At 36.7% G+C, this 10,122-nt stretch overlaps 1 protein-coding gene across 1 annotated transcript; it reads left to right on the top strand.

Moving 5' to 3' along the window:
- The first annotated feature begins 7,328 nt into the window (after nt 1-7,328).
- On the top strand, nt 7,329-9,125 carry LOC145033977 (protein LAZY 1-like). The gene is made up of 5 exons (XM_078982432.1): nt 7,329-7,389; nt 7,466-7,532; nt 7,801-8,444; nt 8,540-8,768; nt 8,857-9,125. Exons 1-5 carry the CDS (start codon nt 7,384-7,386, stop codon nt 8,874-8,876), a joined length of 966 nt encoding a protein of 321 aa, XP_078838558.1. The 5' UTR covers nt 7,329-7,383; the 3' UTR covers nt 8,877-9,125.
- The last annotated feature ends 997 nt before the right edge of the window (nt 9,126-10,122 follow it).

Below are 10,122 nucleotides of genomic sequence, written 5' to 3'. Positions count from 1 at the left end.
ATTAAGGCTAGGATCCAATCACAATATATTACACTTAGAAGAGGGATGCCGTAATCTAAGTAATAATATATTTGAAAGGTAGGTGAATGACGATTCACCAATTTCCACCATGAAAACGAAATGATTTATTAGGTTTAATTGGATTTGAAATTCCTAGATTCTTTTGAGATTCATTGAACTTTTCAATGGCATGTTTCAATCTCGATTGTGCCCTTCAAGTTTTGTGACTGGGATGCCGAGGATCACAAAACAAGGTGTGAATAACCATGCTAATTCACTTGGTACTCTTAATATTATCACCTAATCAATGTGCCGGTTAACCACACACGCTCCATTGATCTATGACAAACATTAAGTCACCCTTCGTGATCCTTACTAGTCCTAGTTAGTGTGCCGGTTAACCACACACGCTCCACCAACGACTTGGTAAGGTACAAAGTGTGAATTCCATGGACTAGCACCATGTTCACATTTTTCCTAAAATAACTAAGATTGGGAATTAAAAGAGTTTAGTTACTTTATAATATTCATTATACTTTTAATGAGGATTTAAAGTCATTGTTCTACCCGTTCGGCTAACGACCCTCCACCGATCAAGCAAGCGGTGGGTGAGAGTATACACCCATTAAGTCGCCATTTTATAGGCAACAACCTTATACCCACCTTATAGACCGGCTTCGTGAATGAGGCCTACTAACGGTAAAACGACTTATTCTTATACATATATATAATAATTAACCATTACTGTTATAAATAGTATAAGGGTTGAATTTTAACTATTAAAACTCTAAGGTTTGGAATTAAAGTTTATTAAAGTGTGTGAAACTTTACAAATTCCAAAACTTGAGGGCAAGTTTTGTAACTTTGCAAAACTCTTCATTTCATAACTTATGAATTAAAGGTTCATAAAAATGAAGACTCTTCATTTTCATGTAACTTATGTGTTTTAAGTGTGTGTTAAATGAAAGTGACCTTTGGTAATCCATAACTTGAGGACAAATTATGGACTCCATTAAAACACATAAATGATAAAGAATTAATCCTAAACAATTCAGCAAATAATTCCTATCATTTTCTAAATTCATAAGAACATGAACATGATCATCAAAAATTCAAGAATTATATGAACACATAAAATCATGGAATTTTGATATATGCTATTGCAAATGGATTAGAACAACCATTACACCAACTAAAATAAGTTTTATAACACCAAAACAGTTTAGGGTAATGTTTCTAGTCCATTTCCAGCAGCAAAAGTCGAGGATCTGCATTCTTTCGATCCTACTCGTCGAGTGCATGAACTTACTCGCCGAGTAGGTTGAAGTTTGCCTTGGACTTGTCGAGTCCCCCCAATGGACTCGGCGAGCCCACCATGCTGACAGCAACGATTTTGACTTTTTTCACTATTTTGCATCAAGTATCAAACAAGCAAGCCTAGGCTCTGATACCACTGTTGGGTTTTGAGCAATCTAACACTTCCTAAGTGTGCATGCAACCCTAATAAACCTTGGATCTATGTTTGTCTAAATACATGCAAAATAATAATTTTCCAAGGTTTATAACCTATCTAACATGGCATGGGGAACATTTCAACATAAAAGAGTTAGAAGAGATTACATACCTTTTGGTGAGTTTGGTTCTAAGGAGTTTGAGGGCCAAGCACCAATCGTGTGAATGCCTCAAATGGAATCACAAACACCACAAACTCTTGGAAAACTTTGAGAGAGTATACACCTTGTATAAAATCGGCCACACACATGCACACACACACTAGTTCACTAGTTTTCTCCTTAGGCTCCATTTCATGCTCCATAAGCATGCTTATATAGTGTGCATGGTTAGGGTGAAACCCTAATAACCCATGTCTTTTCCTTTTCCAAGGATCCATGGGTTAAAAGCTCCATGGATCATCCATGGACTTCCACATAAGCCTAGCCCATTAACAAATGAGTATTAGCCCACACTATAAAAAACAAATAGCCCATAATTTAATTAGTATTCCTTTTAATCTCTAAATTAATTCATAATTAATTTAAGACTAAAACTAATTAAATAACGTAACTTCATATTAATATATTATAACTCATAATATATTAATAAACATATGTGTATAACTCTCATAAAATTATCCATAATAGTTTGGATGAGATGCAACCCAAATGGACCATGCCGGTCGGGTCAAGTATATACCAAATAAGTTATGGACTTAGACACCTTATCCAACAAAGGGATGTCGCTTGGTTCGTCGAGAGGTGCTTGACTTGTCGGCAGGTCAAGGCCGAACACCAGCGACCGCACGGTAAGCTGCAACCGCTAGAGATTCCCGAATGGAAGTGGGAACAAATCTCTATGGATTTCATCACCAAGTTACCGCGAACGGCGAGAGGAGTCGATGTGATTTGGGTAATTGTGGATCGGCTGACAAAGAGCGCTCATTTTCTAGCTATTTGTGAGAGCTCTTCTGCGGAGAAGTTGGCTGAGTTATATGTGAGGGAAGTAGTATCTCGGCACGGGGTGCCGATGTCGATTATTTCGGATCGCGACGTGCGTTTCACTTCCAGGTTCTGGAAGAAATTCCATGAAGAGTTGGGTACTAAGTTACATTTCAGTACGGCATATCATCCTCAGACAGACGGCCAGAGTGAACGGACAATTCAGACACTCGAGGACATGCTTCGGGCATGTGTGTTGGACTTCGGAGGGAGCTGGGACACCTATCTACCTTTAGCAGAGTTCTCGTATAACAACAGCCATCATTCGAGCATTGGTATGCCGCCCTTTGAGCTGTTGTATGGGCGGAGGTGTCGCACCCCCATCTGTTGGGGTGAGGTGGGACAACAGGTTATGGGTAGCACGGAGATCGTGCTTCAGACAACCGAGCAAATTCAGATGGTCAGGCAAAGGTTGTTGACCGCTCAGAGCCGGCAGAAGAGTTATTCAGACAGGCGACGGTCCGAGCTTGAGTTCCAAGTTGGTGATCTCGTGCTCCTGAAGGTCTCTCCTTGGAAAGGAGTGATTCGGTTCAGGAAGAGGGGCAAGTTGGGACCCCGGTATATTGGTCCTTTCCGTGTGACCGCAAGGGTGGGTCGGGTAGCCTACTGTTTAGACTTGCCAGCAGAGTTGGGACAGATTCACGATACTTTCCATGTGTCGCAACTGCAGAAATGTATAGCCGACGAATCAGCGGTGGTTCCGTTAGGGGATATTCAGGTGGATGCAAGTCTGAATTAAGCTGAAAGACCTGTGGCCATCAAAGATCGGAAGATCAAGGTTTTGAGAAACAAGGAGGTACCCCTGGTACTGGTTCAGTGGCAGCATCAGAAGGGATCAGAGATGACCTAGGAACCGGAACATGAGATGCGGGAGCAGCATCCGGAGCTTTTTGCCTAAGCGGGACTTCGAGGGCGAAGTCTTATTCTAGTGGGGGAGATTTGTAACAGCCCGAATCCCCAAGTATCTTCATTTCATATATTTTTGTCATTCTGTGAGGGGACTCGGTGAGTTGGTAGTCGAACTCGCCGAGTCGGGTCGCGTTTTTGAGCGGGGGTTCGCATCCGGACTCAGCGAGTCCAAGGGATGGACTCGGCGAGTCCGTGCTGTTTGTTGAAACCCTAATTTCCCGGTCCTAAGCCCTATTTAAAGGACCTTATGGCCCTCATATGCGGCCACCTTGAACCCTAAGAGCCTCCATACGTCTGTAAGCCCTTGTGAGTGTGTTTGAAGGCCTTTTGTTCATCATTTTGTGTGATATTGCAAGGAAAGGAGGGAGAGGAGCAAGCTTGAAGTGTTGGGGAGCTTAGATCTGTTGCTATTTCATCAAGGGGGTCTTCTTGAGGTAATTTTCTGAGCCAATCTTCTTGTTTTGTGTTGGTGGGCCAAATCTAGGGTTTCTTCTTGCATTTCTTGGCTTGAATAAGAAGTATGAGAGGTCCCATGGAGACATGGAACCTAGATCTGGACTTAAGCAGGTCCAGGAGACCCCTCATGACAAGCTTTATGTCCATTCTTTTGAGTTAGAAGCTAAACTTGCCAAATAAGTGGTTGTTTCTTCAAAATAAGCCTTGTATGCATTGCATGGCAACCAAGACTAAGACTTTACGTGACAAATAAGCTTGGGAAGGCCAGATCTATGTATGTATGGAACGGATCTGACCGCAAAAGCCAGTTTTAGCTGGTGCATGGCATGGACTCGCCGAGTCTGAAGAACAGACTCGACGAGTCGCTTGAAGATTGTCCTTGAGACCATCCTGTGTGTAGTCCGGACCGAGTTGTGGGCGACTCAGTGAGTCGCAGAGAGTTGGAAAGGTTTTGACAGGTGGACCGAGTCAGGTTGGGACTCGCCGAGTTGACCTTCGACTCGGCGAGTTGAGTCGCGGTGGCCCTGTGATTCAGGCCCAGGTGGAACTCGTCGAGTCGGGGGAGTACTCGACGAGTCAAAGGGAAACTTCTTGAGAGTTGGTAAAAACGCGTAGACTCGCCGAGTCGCTATTGTGCACTCGCCGAGTCTGGTCCAAATTGTCTAAAGACTGCTGACCAAGTCAACCTGTGTTGACTTGATATGGATGGTCCACCTTAGTGGTACAAGTAATAATTATAGATTTATAATATCATAGGAGGATTGCAGCTCGAGGGTTCGAGCCCGAGTGATTCCAGGATTCACGATTAGCGACTTAGCGAGGCATACGAGGTGAGTCTTCTCACTATACTGTACCCGGAAGGGTTTTGACTGTGTGACCGGAAGGTCGAATATGATATGAAATATATGCCTTATGTGTGTTAAGTTATTTGCTATATGTGTCATGTATGATATGTTTGATATGGGCCGGAAGGCGTGGTCATATGGACTATAAGGGTTGACGTGGGTAGGACCGGAAGGTTTACCCAGTCGGGACGGAAGTCCCCTGAGACACATGGACCGGAAGGTCAAGGCCTGGAAAGGCGTATGTGCGTATGTTGTATTTTGGGAACTCACTAAGCTTTATGCTTATAGTTGTTGCATTATGTGTTTCAGGTACGAGTGAGGACCGTAGGAAGGCGCCAACGTGACCGTACACACACTCGGGGAAAACTATTTTATCTTTTGTTATGTAATCGGTTGTGACTACATTGTTACTTTGGAATCTAAACTTATTACTCATGTTTTGATGGTTGTAAAAAAATGAAAATTTTTGGTTGGAAATTTTATGACGTTACATCTAAACTTCTGGAAACCATTTTGATTGTGTAGACAGGGACAGTCTGAAATGGAAGCTATAATGAACCTACATGCAAAGTAGTCGGTTAGAGATTTGAACCGTTGAAAATGTACCGAATTTTTTTTAAAAAAAAATGATCCGTTTTTAGAGTAAACATAGTATAAGTCACAAAGCACAAATACAATTTTGTATTTTAATATATTTTATGTAAATTACAACAAAAAATTCCTGTGGTTTTATATTTTCTGTGTTTTGTCTAATATTTAAAAACTTTTTTAATTTTGGTCTCATCATCAAAGTTTGCAATATATTTTCAGTTTTAAAGCAAAACTATTATCTATAAATGCAAGACAAGATGGTGTTTCTTAAATGGGTTGCTACGATTCGCACTAAGCTCTCTCCTTTCATATTAATTTAAACTAGGTTATAACACGTGAGAATCACGATTATAAAAAAGAATTAAACTTTCATAAGAAAACTAATAATTACTATTAAATTATTTTAAATAAATTATTTATTAAAATATATATTTTTTAGTTATATAAAATTATAATAATTGATTAAAATGAATATGTGAAATTTGAAGATAAAGGTGCAGGAATTTTTTGGATCTAATTGGGTAAAAAAACCGAATCCATGATTTTAATATCCATAGATTTAGTGGTTACATATGTAATTAATGGTTATATATGTACATCGGAGAAGAAGTATAAGCCACACTTTGGTAAAATATTAATTAGGAAAAACAAAAGATTAACAAGTGATATATTATTAATTAGTATGTCTAAAAGAATGATACATAACAAAAAAAAAATATAATTTTTTTATTAGAATAGGGATATATAATTGCTTAAATAAAATCAACTAAGCTAACTTAGTTAGACTACAAACATATTAATAAGAAAAAAAAATTGAAAATACAATGGTGTAATTTGTATTTTTTTTTCAAAGTACAATGTGAAAATAGAAGTGTTTTCTTGGCATTAGCCTTTTATATATATTAACCGTGGTTTCCACGGGTTATAACCTAATATATATATATATATATATATATATATATATATATATATATATATATATATATATATATATATATAAAATAGGGAGATATGAAGTGAGTGTAAACATTTAAACGAAATGGGGGCGAGATTGCATTCTTTCTCTTTTTTTATAACATTTTTTTTTACATATAATTAAAGTATAAGACCCAATCCTAGGTGGGTCCATGCACCGCACTAACACCAAATTGCATAAAATCACTGATTATTTTTAGGGGTGTTCGTGGTTCGGTTTGATGCGGTTTATACTTAAAACCGCAAACCGTACCACATATGCGATTTGTTATTTTCGGGAACTGCAGACTGCATTGTAAAGGTAATAAACCGCGTTATGCGGTGTGGTTTTGTGCGGGCGGTTTTGCGGTTTTTGTGCAGTTTATGCGGTTTCATCAACATAAATATTAATTTTAGTTTTAAACATAATAAGTGTGTGGTGCTTTATATTCTATGAAGAAAAGATTAATTGTCTGTATAAGCATCTTGTTTATGCATAACATCAAAATATTTTACAATATTTTAGAATTATAATATGAACTTATTGTACTCTAAACACATATTTTTGATATAGTTGGTTTCTCATTTTGACTCATGTTTATCAATCGAAATCTCATAAACATTATATATGTGGTATGTTGCAGTGCGGTTTGAACCGCGGTTTGATGACTATAAACCGCACCACGAGTGTCCAAAACTGCATTATTCGGTACGGTATAGTGCGGTGTGGGCAGTTTATACGGTTTGAGCGGTTTGATGCATACCCTATTTATTTTATGATTGAACTTAACAGCTACAACAATATAAAGATATTAAAATTAGTTTTTCACTATTTGATGTCAATTATATATCATGTGAAAATAGCACCACAAGGTCCACAATAACACATGAAATACTCGTTGTTCATAAATAACAGTGATCATGATTCTGTTCCTAATTAACATATTTTTGTATGTTTCTCTATGTTTTTTTCTGCTAAATCTCAAACAATCTAGCAACAAGTTGTTTACTTTTTATGCAAAATCATCTTAAATAGCGCACCTCTCATATTTTTAAATTCGTAAACTAGTGCTTCCAAGCATTTTTCTACTTCCATTTCAAGCTACAGTTAACATCTTTATACGAAGTTCAAGATGAATGTGAGTACATCTATCTCCATCTTAAGAGTAATCTTGAAGATTTAATCTTAATCTTATATCTATTCTACTATATCAGGCACTAGGTTGGATGCACAGAAAATTCAGGAAAAACAATGATGAAGAAAAGAGAAATGTCTCCACGAGTACTTACTCTATGCTTTCCTAACATTTTTATATATGTACACTTAACTGAACCCCCCTCCCTTTTAAAGTATCGCCTGTGCAACTACTGCCGACACAATCTTTTTCCTTCATGATCACATGTTTGGAAGAAATTGTGACAAAATAAAAAAGTATACTGTAGTAGGACGTTTGTTTAAAAGTTGTGTGTCAAAAGTCACGAAAACTCACTAAAACACAACCTTAGTGGAAAAAACAATTTATTTAGAAACATTTAAACTTCCAATGCAGGGAAATCATCTTCATCATGTTTCTCAGCACTATTGGGGCTTCACGAACAACAATATTATCCTGGAGAAAAGAAATTCTCTGCACACTTCAGGCAACCCAGATTATATTCAGAATCATCTGTTGCATTTGAAGCGCATAGTGTAAAAGAAGTAGATGAAGAAGAAACCGTTGACATGAGCATGCAGTTCATTCACACATTTCTTGCAATTGGAACTCTTGGTTCAATCTCAGTTACTGAAGATTCTATGACACCAAAAGTTGCATTGCAAATTGAATCGGAAGCAGCAAAAAATGAATTGCAGTCTCTAAACAAATTAGAGAAGCTGAATGAAAAAGAAGTAAATAGCGTAACTAATGAATCGCGCAACGAGAAAGTCGTTACTTTAGATGAGAAGGAAATCAATGGCATGGACACCAAAGATAACAAAAGTATGGTGATATGTCCAGTTAAAGAGTTTTCAGAAATGCCACCAACGAAAGAAGGAGCAAGAAAACAAAAACCTAAGCCAACCAACCTTTTCAAGAAATCAGAAGCCCATGCCATGCATTTTATGAAAAAAATGCTAAAAAAGCTTGATATCAAATCACAGCGTAGCCCAACTTCTGCTAATATTTATGATCCTACTGAGAAGAAACCAACTAGGGTAGGTCTTCATCTCTATGAACTTCATTTAAATGAGTATATAGTCTTGTGCATGTCTTAAAATAGTAATATATATCTTCGTATTATCTTTTACAGGTGTTTCGAAAATCAAGAAAAATCCACCCCGAAGCAGCTAATCGTTATGTCAGTAAGTCTTACAACTCTGAGATGATGAAGCGCACGTCTTATGATGAAGACAATGATAAACAACTGAAAGTAAAGGATGAAGGCACAAAGCGTCCTCATGATGGAATGTTAAAGAAAGAAACAGTTACTTGCTACCCAACTGGAGAAAAAGCGCATTGGATTAAAACTGATGCAGAATGTAAGTACAAATGCATTTGGAGTGTTGATCATCAATGTTTATAAAGTTTACTCATCCATATTACTATCTTCTACTATTTGCATTGTAGATTTCGTGCTGGAGTTTTAAAAAATCGAGAAGATTAATGTCGACGTTAATTCGTGATCAAGTTGTGTTACCCTTGGGAAAAGGGGTTTGGTTATGTGATATCTTGGTATCAAGGAGTGAAAAGCTTGTTGTAGACTTATATAAATTAAGTCACAACGTAAGAATAAAGATAAGTACAAAATAATTAAACAAGAATTAGCAGACATGAGTGAACGGTATATGATACATATACCGTATATGTATGATATATATTCCATTAGTGCATGTAAGACCGCACCTAATATATATGATGTATTTTTCATAATTATTAAATATTGAAGTTTGTGTGACAACTATAATCTACATGCTATGTTGGAGACTAAGGAATCAAGGAAATTAGGATGCAACATAATTGCACTTTATACAAATAAACTTGGAAAATAAAGCGACAACATCATTTACTCTTGCATGCATGAGATATGAATTTGTACTCATAAAGGTATAGGCTAGCTGATGGGTTTTCTATATATGTACAAAAATTAGCCGTTCAAATACTTTAGATTTACATGGAAGTTGAATTGATTGCTTTTATATCATAATCTTACGAAAGTTGACAACATCACTCGTACTCTCGCAGATAAGAATCATAAGATTATACAGATGTGCAAATGGGCATATATCCAATTCTTGTACAAAAAGGGTTAGATTAAATACGTTGGTTGGCCCATTCTTTGTTAAATTGTTTTTCTTTTCAATTACTAACGTCTTATTATCCAAAAAAAAATTATGTAATTTTTTTTTCATTAGACAGGGATTATTTTTATAATTTTTTAAACTTATGGACCGTTAACATGGATACTTTTTACAATTTATGTTCTACGAATCAAATCTGCCTAACATAGGAAAGTTTTTAAATACATATATTGTTTTCTAAAGAAAAACAATCTTCATACCGACTATTTCAATAAATTACAGAGATAACTTTTATAATTTATTTTCTATATAGTACTAAACCTATCAATATACGAAATTGTTGTGGCCAAAATATAATATATATAAATATATTATGACCAAAATATGAAAATATAAAACAAAACTATTAATTTGCTTATTCAAATTAGTGTATATAATAGTTTATAACTAGTGGGTGAGCCCGTGGTGAACCACGGGTCATCCTTGTGGCTGTTCTTGCAAACTTATTGAATACGGTTTACTGAAATACATCTTTTATTCACAAAGGATGACGATTAGAAAACAATTACAAAATAAAACCCAAAACGGAAGCACA

This window comes from Lactuca saligna, chromosome 3 (genome assembly GCF_052625555.1).
Source record: "Lactuca saligna cultivar CGN05327 chromosome 3, ASM5262555v1, whole genome shotgun sequence".
NCBI classification, from domain to species: domain Eukaryota; kingdom Viridiplantae; phylum Streptophyta; class Magnoliopsida; order Asterales; family Asteraceae; genus Lactuca; species Lactuca saligna.
This window is presented reverse-complemented; position numbering and strand designations above follow the sequence as displayed.

Excerpts from the sequence above, each read along its gene's own strand:
- LOC145033977 (XM_078982432.1), top strand. Across the intron at positions 7,533-7,800 it reads AAAGAGAAATGTCTCCACGA|GGAAATCATCTTCATCATGT; the intron begins GTACTTACTCTA and ends CTTCCAATGCAG. Across the intron at positions 8,769-8,856 it reads GATTAAAACTGATGCAGAAT|ATTTCGTGCTGGAGTTTTAA; the intron begins GTAAGTACAAAT and ends TTTGCATTGTAG.